General features: G+C 36.5%; 3 protein-coding genes across 3 annotated transcripts in view; all 3 read left to right on the plus strand.

The window, feature by feature from the left end:
- The window catches only part of ifih1 (interferon induced with helicase C domain 1), a 14,164-nt gene extending 13,963 nt beyond the window's left edge, over positions 1-201 (plus strand). The window contains exon 16 of the mRNA XM_079254502.1: positions 1-201. This exon is cut by the window's left edge and continues 599 nt beyond it. The gene's annotated coding sequence lies outside the window, so the exon portion shown is untranslated.
- A 252-nt stretch (positions 202-453) lies between these two features.
- On the plus strand, positions 454-9,940 carry fap (fibroblast activation protein, alpha). The gene is made up of 26 exons (XM_079253796.1): positions 454-568; positions 739-820; positions 1,038-1,127; positions 1,228-1,322; positions 1,414-1,488; positions 1,596-1,648; positions 4,538-4,610; positions 4,809-4,929; positions 5,010-5,164; positions 5,343-5,440; positions 5,565-5,694; positions 5,838-5,876; positions 5,965-6,063; positions 6,157-6,227; positions 6,325-6,378; positions 6,480-6,604; positions 6,760-6,810; positions 7,003-7,101; positions 7,549-7,618; positions 7,708-7,902; positions 8,058-8,112; positions 8,184-8,283; positions 9,000-9,058; positions 9,175-9,247; positions 9,428-9,501; positions 9,686-9,940. The coding sequence occupies exons 1-26, from the start codon at positions 566-568 to the stop codon at positions 9,785-9,787; spliced, it is 2,241 nt and encodes a 746-aa protein (XP_079109922.1). The 5' UTR covers positions 454-565; the 3' UTR covers positions 9,788-9,940.
- Positions 9,941-10,622: 682 nt separating this feature from the next.
- On the plus strand, positions 10,623-11,981 carry gcgb (glucagon b; the record flags this gene model as incomplete). Its single annotated transcript, XM_079254474.1, has 3 exons — positions 10,623-10,720; positions 11,426-11,581; positions 11,861-11,981. Exons 1-3 carry the CDS (start codon positions 10,626-10,628, stop codon positions 11,979-11,981), a joined length of 372 nt encoding a protein of 123 aa, XP_079110600.1. The 5' UTR covers positions 10,623-10,625.
- Between the last annotated feature and the right edge of the window lie 3,019 nt (positions 11,982-15,000).

A 15,000-nucleotide genomic window follows, 5' to 3' on the forward strand; every position in this document is an offset into this window, starting at 1 on the left:
TCTGTCTACATCATCTGGCAATGAGTCACTGCAGTTTAGACATTGGGTTGCTTCTGTCTTAAATGTAGGCTTCTTCTCTTTTCTTTTTGTGTGTGTGTGAAAGATATTGATCACTTGATCGATTGAGCTGCACTGCAAGTTGGATCCTGTGTAAAATAACTGATTATTGTTGAAGAAGTCTTTCAAACTTGATCCAAAACCCTCTCCAGTGATCAATAACCAAGAAAATGTTGATTAAACTGAAAGAAAAAGCTGGCCTTTCCTGTTTTCTTACGAGTGCTTTGGGAGTGTCTTTGGTGGGGGGAAAAAAAAAGCCACTTCCTAATACCTTTAAATTGTGCGCTTCTGGAAAGTTGTGCGGCGAACCTCAGGGAGGCATCTCCGCCCGCTTTCGGACTGGTCTCAGGAATGCAGCTGGGAGCTTGAAGTGGGACGGAGCTCAGTTTTATGTTGGCGGCTGTTTGTGCACCGAGACTATGTTCACCGGGCTGCAGGAGACTGCAAACACGTCAGCGACTTCTAAGGATTGTTAGACTGAACGCTTCACGTCGACTTCAACATCGTCATGGTCAGTAATTGATTTCCCATCAGCTTCAATACTGAAATGGCAGAAGAAGAAAAAAAAAGTATGTTTAAGCAGCTGGGGTGTGTGACGCTCAGACAATGAGAGGCTGTTGAGCAGCGTCAGCTTGTTCTGTGTGATTTCTTCAGATTTTTTGAGAAGTTTTCTTTCCCCAGGGCTGCAACAAGGTGGTGTTGGGAGTGGTAGGGGTGGCTGTCGTCATTACCTTTATAACAATCCTAGCAGTTTATTACAGCAGTAAGTTTTTTAAGTCCAGCATGTCACTCTTTTTTGTCCTGATCAAGTTTAGTGTAAAGCATCAATTGGCTTCTTTCATATTTGTGTCTGACTACACCATAATGCATCATTTATGTTTAGTTATTATATTATATTATATTATATTATATTATATTATATTATATTATATTATATTATATTATATTATATGTGTGTAATAAAACTGTAATATGTTCAGAATCTGGACTATCCGGAAGGCCTTTCACACTTGAGGATTACTTCAATGACACCATAAGGAAGAAATCCTACAATTTGTACTGGATATCAGGTATCATGTCTGCTGCAGCAATTGACCTTTCCAAAACATATCAGTCTTGCTTGATGTGTGCAAATGTTTGTGTGTAATTTATCATCCCTCGTGTCTGCAGATAAGGAGTATCTGCATAAAACAGGAGATGGAAATGTCTTTCTCCACGACCCTGAAACACAGGAGAAGTCGCTGTATTTGAGCAATTCAACCTTTGTAATATATCTGCCTCTTCTAACATTCAACAACAACCACGTTTTATGACACGTGATCAATTCTGTACAGATTTTTTACATTTCCATTTCAGGAGAAAGTGGGTGCCACTGATTACTTGCTGTCAGGTGATCGAAAATATGTTGCTTTTGAAAGCAATTACACAAAGGTGAGATGTCTCCACGGATTGATGTCTGATCACTTTATATGCTTGTTTTGATTATTAAGATCATGATAACAAACATGGAAATATATGTGATGTTTGAAATCTTACAGAAATGGAGACATTCATTCACAGCCTCCTATTCGATCTATAACAGGGAGAACTCGTAAGTAGTTTTTTCTTTTTTTTATAAGTACTTACAGCGCTTGTCCTTGTATTTGTAGATATATCAGTGTTTTTGTCCTGGGGTGCAAAACAAAACCTAAAACACATAAACTTTTTTAGACAGAACGAAAAAGTTGTGTTTTGTAATATAAATAAGAAGACCTACAAAACACATAAAAATGTATTTTTCATTAGTTTTTTTTTTTTTTAAACTAATTTATTCATTCATTAGATAACTATGGATAACTTTGGTTCTGTTCATTTTGCCACTAGCAGTAAACAAAGTGAATTCTTGCAGTCCCCGAAGGTTGAGGTCTTCTGAGAACAGTACAAAATAAAATGTAATATGTAGACAACCTGAGCATCCCCATGATAAACAGGAGGTGGTAGCACGCTTGCACTTTCATAGAATCTTATTGTCCAAAAAAAAAAATCCTAGTGACCGGCCGGACTGACAGTCATGCAGGAATTCACAAAACCATTATGATCTTTGTAACTTCTGCTCCATTCCTTCCTGACTGCCAGTGGCAGTAAACAAAGTGGATGACTCATACCAGCATTGACATGATGAACAGACACTCATGGAGTTGTTAGCAAGAGTTAGGAAGAGGCCACTGGCAGGAAGGCCAATGCTAACATAGACCAAAAGCTGCGTTAAGTAAAACCAGGAGAATGTGTAAGGCATAGCCCAAGATGCCTGTCACTGCACATGCCTCTGGTACAGTGACAGAACACGCCAGAAGGTAGAGGCATACCTGCAACTCCACAAGCACATTTGATTGCCTCAGCAACCCAGTGGGAAAGTCTAGACAGTGCAAGCCTCTTGTCCTTTTCCCCAGTGCACACATTAATTTGTTCTGAGCACCTGTGTAGCTGAAGTGCACAGTCATAGATAGAAAAAGATGCTACAAATTCTCTGCTTCTCCCTGAACCGAAATGGTGGGTTATGATCGGCATAAAGCGCAATAGAAACACTGGCATATGTAGAGGAAAAAAATCCTTCCAAAGGAACGCTATGTTCGGTCATGCAAACAGTTCAAAGAGGGCAGTCTTCAGTGAAACCTGTTTCAAAGTTGCCTGATAGTTTTAAACGGTTTCTCACTTAAGGCCGGCAAAACCAGTAGCAGGCCCCAATGGCTGGTGGCAGTAACGTCTGGCACCATTTCTGGAACTGCAATACTCAGTGATGTGTACCGACTGGCCTGCCATACAAGTAGTATTGGAAAGATGCCATATGACCCTCAAGGTTGATGCAGCTTTGACAGCATTTGAAAAATGCTGCAAGTAATGCAGTAAGACCTGTAAAGGAGTAAAATCAAAGTCCAACCCATATTCCCTGAACAAAGATAAAAACCAACTCACATTAATCAGGGTCTCACAAACCAAGAGTTCAACCCCTGTCACGGGTGGCCAACTTTTCATCTGCCACATTGAGAGCTGAAGGAGATGTGGAGACAAATGCCGAAACTTTCTGTCCAGTTGGGAAAGATTGCAACGTTTCCACCTTCCAGTGACAGGGAGTTTGCACTTTAACTTTTATGTACTTTGGGTTGTCATGTTCTTCACCAGACTTTACACACTGCTGGCATACACCAGATCTCAGAACGCAGGCCTGAACGTGAAGAAGACTCAACTTCTCTGCTCGATCAGTAGCTAGTGAGGCATGCTAACAAATATCCTACCAGTTGTCTCTACAGATGTATGCGTGTATGCAGCCGGGCAATAGAAATCAGAACAGTGATGGAGCACCAAATGCAACCAGAGCATAACAAACCAGTCAGGATAACAAACCATGAAAATGTGCCTCGCTCTAAACCTGCAGGCAGACTGTAGAAGGAACCTGCAAGTTATGACAGTCTAACAGGTAGAAGATTAAAGAGACCAAATGTAGCCTGCCACACCTTGTGTTGGTATGAATAAACAGATAGCTTACATTTCAAACATTCATTCAAACATTAGTATGAAGCAGTTTGTTCTGCCTTCATGTTAAAGTAGTTGGCCTTCAAATCAAAGTGGTTTTGTGGAGACTTTCCTGTCATTTACACAGACTGAACTTGGGGAAATTTAATTATGGCAAAGTTATGGACATATGCTGTTACAGTAAAGTGATATTACAAACAAATATAAGTTACAATAAAGTGTTAATTAAAGGAATTAGAGCAGACCCAGTAGAATAATACTAAACAATTGTAACTTATGGGTATTTACTGACATTATTTTACAGCAACACTACTGTACAGTGAATGTTTTATGTGTCACGTGAAAAGATGAGCAGTTAAAATAGAAAACCAAAGGAAAACAGACTGAACTAGTCAAGATTCAAAGAATGCAACAGCTAAATTGGACCATATGGCCCATTTACAAAACTGGTAAAGCACATAGAAATTAGTCTAAACACGTTCTGTTTTTAATATCTAGTTAACTAATATTTATTTGTTCTGTGACATAAAGAATTGTGGATAGTGAGTTTATCAAGGTCATATATTAGAACATTGTTTAGTGTATTGAAATGAGAGAAAAATTAAAATGGGTGAATACCAGTCAGATAAATCAAGTTCTTCTTCACACACCCCTTATTTGAAAATGGTCAAACTGAAGGTTATATTACTAAGTATAAAGTATAATAGTTCTAAATATGCAAACAGCATTGACTGTGAGTGTAAAATGAAAATATTCTGAATTTACGCTGTTTTCAGACAGTATTTGCATCAAGTCTCACTTTTTGTTATTATAATTACATTCTAAATTCCTCTCAAATTATGTATTAGAAACATTTTATACCAGCACGATCAAAAGGCTATGTTTTGTGTTATGTTGTTCTATTTTTCTCCTGAGGGCCACAATGTGATGTATGAAAGATGATTCCCACTGTTCTGTTTTTCCATTGCAGAACATTTGTTACACCAGTGAGTCTCCCACCCCTCCTACAGTACTTTACCTTTGCACCAACAGGAAACCAATATGTAAGCAAGCATCATGTTGTCATTCATTCCTGTTGCTTGAAAAAACACCATTTTAGTCTGTTTTGTATTACAGTATTACTGGGTGTTTTATTTATTTATTTATTTATTTATATTACATGTATATATTTTTTGCATAAAATTTCCTTTTGTAAAATTTCTTGATTTGAATGTAAATATAGGGTACTCTGTCTATTGCAGGCCTACATCTTGGACTTCAACATTTATTTAAAGCCCAATGTCACGGCTGATGTTGTGCAGGTGACACACAATGGAAAGAAAAATGAGATTCTTAACGGTGTCCCCGACTGGGTGTATGAGGGTACGTAAAGCTAAGTGTGCATCAGTGTTTCCACATGTTAATGTATTTACTATGTCTTATTGTTTTCCTCCAACTGACAGAGGAAGTGTTTGCATCAAATGGTGCAATATGGTGGTCCTCAACTGGAAAATTCTTGGCTTATGCAGAATTTAATGATACCGAAGTTCACAAAGTGGAGTATACTTGGTATGGATCTGAGCAATATCCTGAAACAGTGTCTGTTCCATACCCAAAGGTGGGATCATATGACCTTTCTAAACACAAAATGTAGTTATTTGTAGTCTTTTGTTCTTTTGGTACTTTCATGATGCATATTATACATTGCTCTTTGTTCACAAAATATTCTGCATGTTTTGTTGTCTCCAAACTAATTGTGTGTTATTATTCATCAAGATTGCAATATTTTTTCATAGGCTGGATCAAATCTTACTAAGGTGAAACTTTTTGTGGTTGATACCACAAATCCATCCTCCCACGCACATGTGGCCCCTCCTGCTTCCATTGCATCTGGGTCTGTATATTCTTCAGCTTATATGATCACTTAAGTAATCACATTTATAAAGCCGAGAGTAATATTATATGTTCGTGGTGTGCCTCATGTGAAGACCCTGTCACTTTCTGTTGCCTTCACTCAGTGATCACATTTTATGCTCAGTGACCTGGGTTACAGATGAACGCGTCGCTGTGCAGTGGCTTACAAGGAAACAGAATCATGTGGTTGTACAGATCTATGACTTTGATGGAAGCGGCTGGAAAGAAAAACAGGTGGATGTCATTTACCTTGTTATCTGTCTGATCAGAAACTCATAAATGGTTTCTGGTTAGATGTTTTTTTTACCATTAAACTAACTTCATGTTTAAGTAATCAGATGCAAATAACCTGAAATGAATGCTTTTTCTCACTACAGAAATTTGAGCAAACAAGCAAGACGGGCTGGGTTGGCCATGTAAGTTTCCATAAAGTCATAGTTGTTAGTGGAATTAATTCACCTTTGCAATTTCATCTGGTGTGTGACTGTACTTTTTTTTCCTTAGTATGTGCCCCTGCCACTCTTTTTTGCTGAGGATAAGCTCAGTTTTTACAAAGTGATGAGTGACACTCAGGGCTACAAACATATTCACTATGTGAAAGACGTGAGTGTTTTTATCAAGGAATGTACTCTTTTATCAATTCCTTTATCTTTTAGGTCTCCAGTTGATTAATAAAAGTGTTGTTTTTTTTTTTAGGGCAAAGCAACACCTGTTACCTCTGGGAAGTGGGAAGTTATCTACATATCCAAATTAACAAAAGATGCCATGTAGGTGAAAACACACATTTGTTGCAAAGTTGCTTGAACTTCAAAAGAAAACCTGTCAGGAAATATGTTGAGATTTGTGTGAAATTCTTCTTTTTAGATATTTTGTGAGTAATGAGTACAAAGGAGTACCTGTAAAAAGAAATCTCTACAAGTAAGTAACTATTCTATCTGACTGATGACCACATTATTTTATTTCCAGAAACATGATTTGGGGTTGGACCTATCTGTAATGTTACTCGTTTTTTTCTTTAGAGTTATGCTTGGAAGCAGCGAATCAGCCCCCCAGTGCCTCACCTGTAACTTGTATAAGGAAAGGTGTCAGTACAACTCTGCTTATTTCAGCACTGATGCATCTTTTTACCGAATGGACTGCTATGGTCAGTTACCCCTCCACTGGTTTTCTTAAGTAATAAATCACCCATGCTGGAAACATCCGTGAACAATAATCTGTGTTTAAACAGTTCAGTTCAATTATACAGAAGACTTGATATGTTTTCACTTACCGTTTGTGTGTTTTTTTTCTTGTCACCAGGACCTGGATTGCCCCTCTACACACTCATGGACAACAGGGGTTCAGGTGCAGGTACATTTATTCATTCATTCTCAAAAACAACTGATACTCAGACAATGTTTTATTACGTAGGAGAATTTTCTCAACACATTAACTTTAGTGGTTTTTACACCATACTAGCCAGAAAAGAATTTTAAAATTAGAAAATATTTAAGATGAAAATTTACTTTTGAGGTCTGTTCTAACTCTGTTGTGTTTTTTTAGAGCTCTCTGTTCTGGAAAACAACAAGGATCTGAAAAACATGCTGGCTGAATTCCAGATGCCAACAATGCAATATGGCACCATAAAGATTGCAGGATTTGGTGAGAAAATATATGTTTAAAGAAAGTGGTTGACTATATGAAAATACTCAGCGTTGAATGCATTTTTGGAGGTTTTATTATTCATTTATTATTCCTCAAGCCAGTTTGATTCAAGTTTCAAACTGACTTAAGGAAGGACCATTCCTCTTTTCACCCATTTACACCGAAGATCTGTGTCTGAACACTGAAAAGTCAGGTTTTTTTGTGTATATGAACACAGTGTGAGTGAAATATGTGAGTGATAATGGCAATAACCAAGGTTTTAGATTCAGACAAGTTTTCTCATATAAGATGTTTTACAGCTTATACTCATAATATTGATAATAAAAGTTGTATTTTCCCTTTGAAACGTTATTGAAGTTGTATTATTCAAGACGCAATACCGAAACTGTTCATCTACATTTAATATGACTTTCTTTTTTCTAAAACCTTTTTTCTAACCAACAGACCTTTGGTATGAAATGATGTTACCTCCACATTTCCAGCTGTCTAAAAAATATCCTCTTCTTATTGATGTGTAAGTCAACACTGCTCAGAGCTCCTCAAAACTCCTCCAAAAAATCTTTGGTGGTGTTTGCTGATGTGTGGTGTTGCTCTCCCATGCAGCTATGCTGGCCCATGCAGTCAAAGCGTGAAGTACAGCAACAAGCTGAACTGGGGAACATACCTCTCCAGTTCACACAATATCATCATTGCCAGCTTCGATGGAAGAGGTAGCGGTTACCAAGGTGATGAAATAATGCATGCAATCTACAGGCGTCTTGGGACATTTGAGGTGGAAGATCAGATAACAGCTGTGAGGTGAAGTGTCCAAACTTTCAACCACCTCTGATTCATGTTCTTATTAAACTTTTTCTTTCTATTACAAACTTGTTTGTCTTGATGTGGAAAAATATGCAGATCTCCAAATGGGCCTCTATTTTTGTGCCATTTAATCCATGCAATCCATTTTACAGGAAATTTATTGAGATGGGTTTCATCGACGAAGACAGAATTGCAATATGGGGCTGGGTAAGATTCCTTTGTCTTGCACTTATTTTTGTCTCACCTTAAAATACAGTATTTTCTGTTCTGTTTTTCAGTCATATGGTGGTTATGTCAGTTCAATGGCTTTGGGTGCTGGGTCTGGGCTCTTTAAGTGTGGGATTGCAGTAGCCCCAGTAGCTAAGTGGGAATATTATGGTGAGTATGTAGTGTATAACTTCATGCTTTAGGCTGTTCTACGAGCATTGCATGCGTTATTTGGCACAAATTATTCTGAATAATAGCTATTCCATTAATAATAAATGTCACATTAACATCTTCAGTTTCAACCGTTTGAACTAATTTTATCAAAACAAACAGGAAGCTTTCTAATCACCAGCACTTGTCAACCCATTCTTATTGCAGATTGTAGAATAGGCCTAAAATTTGATTTACTGATAGTTATTGGTGAACACAAATTCTCCATTTTTGTTGAATACATAAAAAGTTACAACACATGGGATTTTTTTTTTGTCTTTTTAAAGAGCTAAAAACCTACAACAGAAGGTCTAAGTAATTAAGACATTTTAATTTCTGGTTTAAAAAATGTTTTCACTATGTAGACCACAAGTTATAAATCATTCATATCCAGGTTTCCATGTGTACACATCTCATGATATCTTAAAGGTGAAGAATTGATTTGGATAGCATGAAATTTTTACTTATTATTTAGAAAAAAAAGCACATTTGTGTTATTTTTTTTTTTTTAAAAAATGCATTAAGCAGGACTTGCATTGACACTAATAAGTCTGTTCACATTTAATTTAAATTACTTTCTGAAAATTTAATTTTTACTTTATGATTAAAAAAAGTATTTGTCTTTATTTTATGTGTTCATTTTGTGTGCAGAACTGATCTGTGCTTTTGTTTTGCAGATGCTGTATACACTGAGCGCTACATGGGTACACCCACAGAGAATTCAGATTCTTACAAGGTTAATAAAACATAAGTCACCCCTCTCAAAATAATCCCTAATTATTCAAACTGCACACTCCTGTATTTTGTTATGATTCTTTATTAATCTATTTTATTATTTTTTATTTTTATTAGAATTCAACAGTCATATCCAGAGCAAAGAACTTCAAAACAGTGAACTATCTTTTGGTCCATGGTACAGCAGATGGTACGTAAAGTTGTGTCTGTCCGTCATTTCTATTGTTGGCCTGAACATATTGTTGCTGCCCTGTTTGTCATCAGGGTACAAGGTAACACAGTTTAGTCATCCATAAATGAAGTGTTTGCCATGAAAGAAATGTAAGCTTTGACATTGAGTCACGTAGTGAAAACCCTCTCTTTCCTGTAGACAATGTTCATTTCCAGCAGGCCGCACAGATCTCCAAAGCCCTGGTGGATGAGCAAGTGGACTTTGAGGCGATGGTAAATATTGGCTCAGGGAAGAAAAGCTAATATTACTTTTGATAGTGTTGATTTTATAAAGGTTTCAGAATGATACTGCCCTGAATATCATGTATGAAATAAAAATATGTGATCATTTCAACATGTAACATGGAATCTGATCATCTTTTCTATGCACTAACTTTATTTTTCTGTTTGATTTTAGTGGTACACCGACAAGGATCATTCTCTCAGGGGATTTGCATACTATCATGTTTACACCCTCATGAGCCACTTCCTGCAGAAATGCCTCCTTGATTCCGAATAGATGTGACAAAAATTGACATTGTGAAATTCTGAATTTGAAATGTGTGACCACTGCATGCATTTAAAGTTTAAAAGAACATTTTTTACCAATGTGATGAATGTAAAGAGGATGAGTTACACTGCACTGATCTGTTGTGGAGTGCTGTCACTTGTGTAGTTGTAATGTTTTGATGAAGGTAAAATAAACATTGTTTTTAAATATACTTCCTCTATTTTTTTCTCAATAAACAGTGAATGCTTTTTTTCTTTTGTCCAAGTGTTATACAAACTAAACATCACCTGTAAATTCTAAAGAATCAAATACCATATCATATTAAAAGAATGCTGCGTAAATACAGTTTTAACAAACTAAAAAAAATCAGTCAACATGTATGCAAGCAAGGATTTATTTATCAGGTTAGACATCATGCCTAAAAGAGCAGAATTGACCATCCAGCTGTCATCCTGTCATTTTTTTTTATTTTTTTTTTGTTAACCAGTTAAACACATTCAGTGGAGTGAGCTAATAATGCTCACTGACTAATGGGTTGAGAGTAACAGAGGATATGCTCAGGTTTCTATGACGTGGGGGGGGGATGTCACCTGGGAGAGTGCTACCCGGCTCCAATATATAAAACTGAGCAAATCAGAAAGGGACCATGAAACAGCTCCAGAAGTCAGAGAGAAGAAGGACGCTAATCAACTCACCGCACAATTCCTCTCTCATACGCTGAACAGAAAGGAGCACAGGTGAGATCTTTGTTGTCTTTCCTAAAATATCTTGTCAAACTCATTTTTCACACATTTTCCACATATCTTGATTTCTTTCTGTTTGTCTGGATGTTTCAGAGGCTCAAACAATGAAAAGTGCTCAGACGCTTGCTGGATTTCTGCTCCTCATCATCATCCACAGCAGCTGGCAGGTGCCAGACCAAGACACAGACCCAAATTCCGTGTAAGAGCAGATTTTATTTTATTTTATTTTAACTTTTTATTTCATTTAATTTTATTTTAACTTTTATTTATTTTTATTTTACCTATTTTATTTGATTTCATTTTACTTTTTTTTATTTTACCTTATTTATATTATTTTATTTGGCAGCTGACTGTTGCATTCGCAGAAGAAGAAGCAGCTGTTGGTGTGAGGTGAAGTGGATCACAATATATTTTGTCATTTTGTTCGCCGAAATTCATAAGAAAGGTCATCTAATAAGGTGGTTTGAGGGTTTGCGTTGACAAATTATTTAAGAAAGCTTAAAAGTTAATAAATGCACTTATTTATTCTTGTAATCTCAGTCATGAGGAACTATAGAATTTGTTGTTGCAAATTTATTGCACAGTGTAACTGAATCTTTTCAGTATTTATGTCAAGGATTAGGGACTTTCTTTGCACCATCTGTAATAATTTTACTGTTTTACATAAAGCGCTTTGAATTGCCCTGTACATGAAATGTGAAATACAAATCCACTTGCCTTGCCCAGTCAGGCGTATTTTTATAGGCAACGGGAACTATGGATAAAACATGCAAGTGTGGAAGCAGAAAAGTGACGTATAAAATGATTTCAGTAAGAAGACGCTGTCCACAGGACCACAGGATGGGGAACAAAGTTTGGGTTTGCCCTGCTCTGTTCAGCTCTTTCCATTACGTGTCCTTTTTAGGTTACTGAGTGAAAGCTCAGTGCTCAGTGACCCCATCGAGCTCCCAAACATGAAGAGGCACTCGGAGGGAACGTTTTCCAATGACTACAGTAAATACTTGGAGACAAGAAGAGCGCAAGACTTTGTCCAGTGGCTGAAAAACTCTAAACGAAATGGGTGAGTGATTCTTCTTTTTAAATCACTCCTAGTATGAACTGTTCCCCAACTACAGTGAGTTAGATATATATATATATATATATATATATATATATATATATATATATATATATATACATATATATACAACAGATATACAACAATCTAGATGGAATTCCAGACATACTGATGCCTGATGTTTTCATATGAAGAGGTCAGTACAGTGACCTCTTCACCTGTTACACTTAACACACGTATGTGACTTAATTATTTAATTACTGAATGTTTCTGCTTCGTCAGGAGTCTATTCAGACGTCACGCAGATGGGACCTACACCAGTGACGTGAGCTCTTACCTGCAGGACCAGGCAGCCAAGGAGTTTGTGTCCTGGCTGAAGACCGGACGAGGCAGAAGAGAATAAAATCATGCAAAGTGCTCCCCTCCATCTGTTACCAATTTTAAAAACTACTTGCAACATTTTTCTGCTGATTCTTTGCCATCGTATGTTTCACCATCTGTACAACACGCTATTAAAATGCCGAACTTTTCAAAATGCATCTCAGTCATAAAAGTCGTTGGAAGCAAAATCATTTTTTACATTTTGTCCTTTTCATCATCCTGTGAACATGAATTTGTGAGAATATGTTGCAGATGACTTTTGATCCTGATTAAATATCAGTGTATACATGTGATACTTTTTCTTGTGATTGAGAAGTCCATTTTAGTTTTCAATAAAGAAATGAGTACAATCCATGAGTTCCCTTTCTAACACATCAAATCCAAAGGAGTGATTTATTCATCTTGTTCCTGGCGGGAGTTTACATCTCTATCAGAGAACAAACTATGCTTAATCCACATGAAACATTTACTAATGCACAGAAAAGATAATGGAATGGATATTTTAATCAACTGCAAGGTCGAGAGCATCTTTTTTTTTTTTTTAAACTTCCCAATTTAATAATATATTTGTGTCATTTTCAGTGTTCTGCCACCTTGAACAGCACTTGTTTTTCTATCATGTTCTCTTAATCTTACCTGCTTACGGAGGCAGAACAAGAATCAATAAACACATCACTCCCTAGTGAGAACTGTGGTGAGGGATTTCTACAAGGTAACCTGATGGTGTGTATCACCTGTCAGATGCTCACTGGAGAAGGATTTCCCAGAGATGCACTGACTGTACACCCAGGACATTTATGCCAAATGAAAGAAAAGGAAATCATGTCAATCAGCTTAGTATCAGACTAGTTGGGAACAGTGACTGGGTCGACACTTTTGATTTCCTCATGGCACTCAGACAAAACAGTAATTCACATGAGCCAGCAGCCTGACATGCACTGGGATGTGCCACCTCTCCAAGCTGTCATCCACAGCACATCAAACCATCTGTTGATTACAAAAGAGAACCTGTGCCCACTTCTGTCTGTTTTTCAGACAAATCTATGAGGGCTGTGAATTGGTATTTGTGTTTAGCAGCCCTAACAGGATATTGCTGTCCTGTCATCTCATCTCCAGCAGAAGCGTTAGTGTAACAACACAACAATTAATAATGAAAACATTGCTTACTGATAATTGACTGTACAATTTGGTGCAGAGATTGTGCATCAGAATATTGTCCTATATGCTGACATAGACATCTATTCATTTTCTATTTTTTATTCCAATGAACGGGGGGAGCAGGAGCCTATCCCAGGGTATACCCTGACAGATCATCAGTCCATCACAGCAGACATAGAAAATAAACATTAATCAGTATTTTTGTATTTATGTTAGCCATAAGTTGTGTTTATATACCTTTAAAGTTTGGTAATGTGTTCTAAAACTAATCACAGCTACTCTGTGATTTTAAAGGAAAGTACTTTGGGACGTAAATGTTCTGTTCTGCTTATGTTGGGCGAGGCTGTGAGGCTCAAACCTTAGATTGCACCTTTTGAAAAATAGTGAGTTTGATCTGTGTATTATTGTTCAGATGTAGATGTCAAAGGGATTTCTTTCCAAAAATCAGGTTGGTAGTAAACATTTAACATGTGAGACTACTCTGCACCATTCTGCCTAACACTATTTAGCTGCTTAGAAGAGGAGTCAGCTGCTGATCTGGCAAGACATGATTAGGGTTACGTTTTTAGACAGATCTGAAATTTGCATCACTTGGTCTTTCGTGACAATAATTATGGATAACAACCAGATATAACAAGCTAATTGATGTGTGATATCTTGTTAAAATCTTTGGAAAGCTGAATGTGTTAGAATGCTCAAATATTTGTATCATCTGATTTCTTTATTATTATTAGTAGTAGCAGTAGTAGTAGTAGTAGTAGTAGTAGTAGTAGTATTACAATTAATCAATTTTCTTTTTCTTTTTTAATCTTACTTTAAATGTGCTTAAAAAGTGTTTAGGAAGAGTACATTTTTCCTGAATATAGTCTATACATAAAGGCCTCCAAGTGTCCAAAGACATACATGTTAGGTTTTAACTCTTCACTTTACAAAATGTTGTTAGCTACACGGCACTTTGCCTCTCTGCCACTCTCCTGGAAGGTTCTGCAATAGGCTTTAGTCCACTGCAACGCAGTATTGGAATAAACATTGATAAAAAAAAAATAGATGGATGGATGGATGGATGTGTACATCATATTTTTACATTACCAGCTATTTTGACCAAATTCTTTCCTCTTCATGTACAAAGACAAGATAAACAACACTCATAGAAATGCACACAGGTTAACACAGTAAAAACTTTAATTAAAATAGTTTCTCAAGTATTTCTTTAATAAATAAACACATCTCCTTTTCCTTCATTTTAATCTGTTGAGGTATAACAGCACTGGAATATTTGCCAGGATTAAATAACTTTAATGTCGACTCAGTAAACCTCATTCAAATATAAAACATATCAGGTGATCTTAAATCAAACATGTATTTGCAACAAAAGCATTACACCGACACTGAAGCATATACTGTTCAGTCTATTTTAGATGACAACATATTCTGCAACAATCGCAAAATAAATACAAAATAAATACAACAAATAAATATATTTGTAACTAAATAATTCCTTATATAAATAGGGTACTATAATTCTGTCAGAAAGACCTATTGCATTTGGTTCCTAAAAACTATACAGAATACTGTATTTCTGTCACATATGTGAGATTTAAAATGAAAAGCTTCAGAAAGGAGTTTCTGCAAATTCAGTTCAGTAAATCACTAGCTGTCCAGATGTAGAAAGTTTATGTTGACATTAGTAACATGACAGAAATCTGACGGTTTTGCTTGTTTGTAAACAAAATGTTTATAACAGGTCAATTACCACATTTATTTACTCACACAGATTCACAGGGCTAAACACAAAGGATTTACAATCTGCAGTACTCCTTGCTGATGGGCAAACTTATACCAAGGAAGCAGTAAAAGAAACTGTTCACACTGTCTCCGCCTTC

The sequence above is a fragment of the Telmatherina bonti genome, assembly GCF_933228915.1.
Source record: "Telmatherina bonti genome assembly, chromosome: 15".
NCBI lineage: Eukaryota > Metazoa > Chordata > Actinopteri > Atheriniformes > Telmatherinidae > Telmatherina > Telmatherina bonti.

Bases quoted from the DNA above. Each gene is read 5' to 3' on its own strand.
- fap (XM_079253796.1), top strand. The intron at 7,903-8,057 runs GTGAAGTGTCCA...TCCATTTTACAG, and splicing joins GATCAGATAACAGCTGTGAG to GAAATTTATTGAGATGGGTT. The intron at 9,502-9,685 runs GTAAATATTGGC...GTTTGATTTTAG, and splicing joins AAGTGGACTTTGAGGCGATG to TGGTACACCGACAAGGATCA.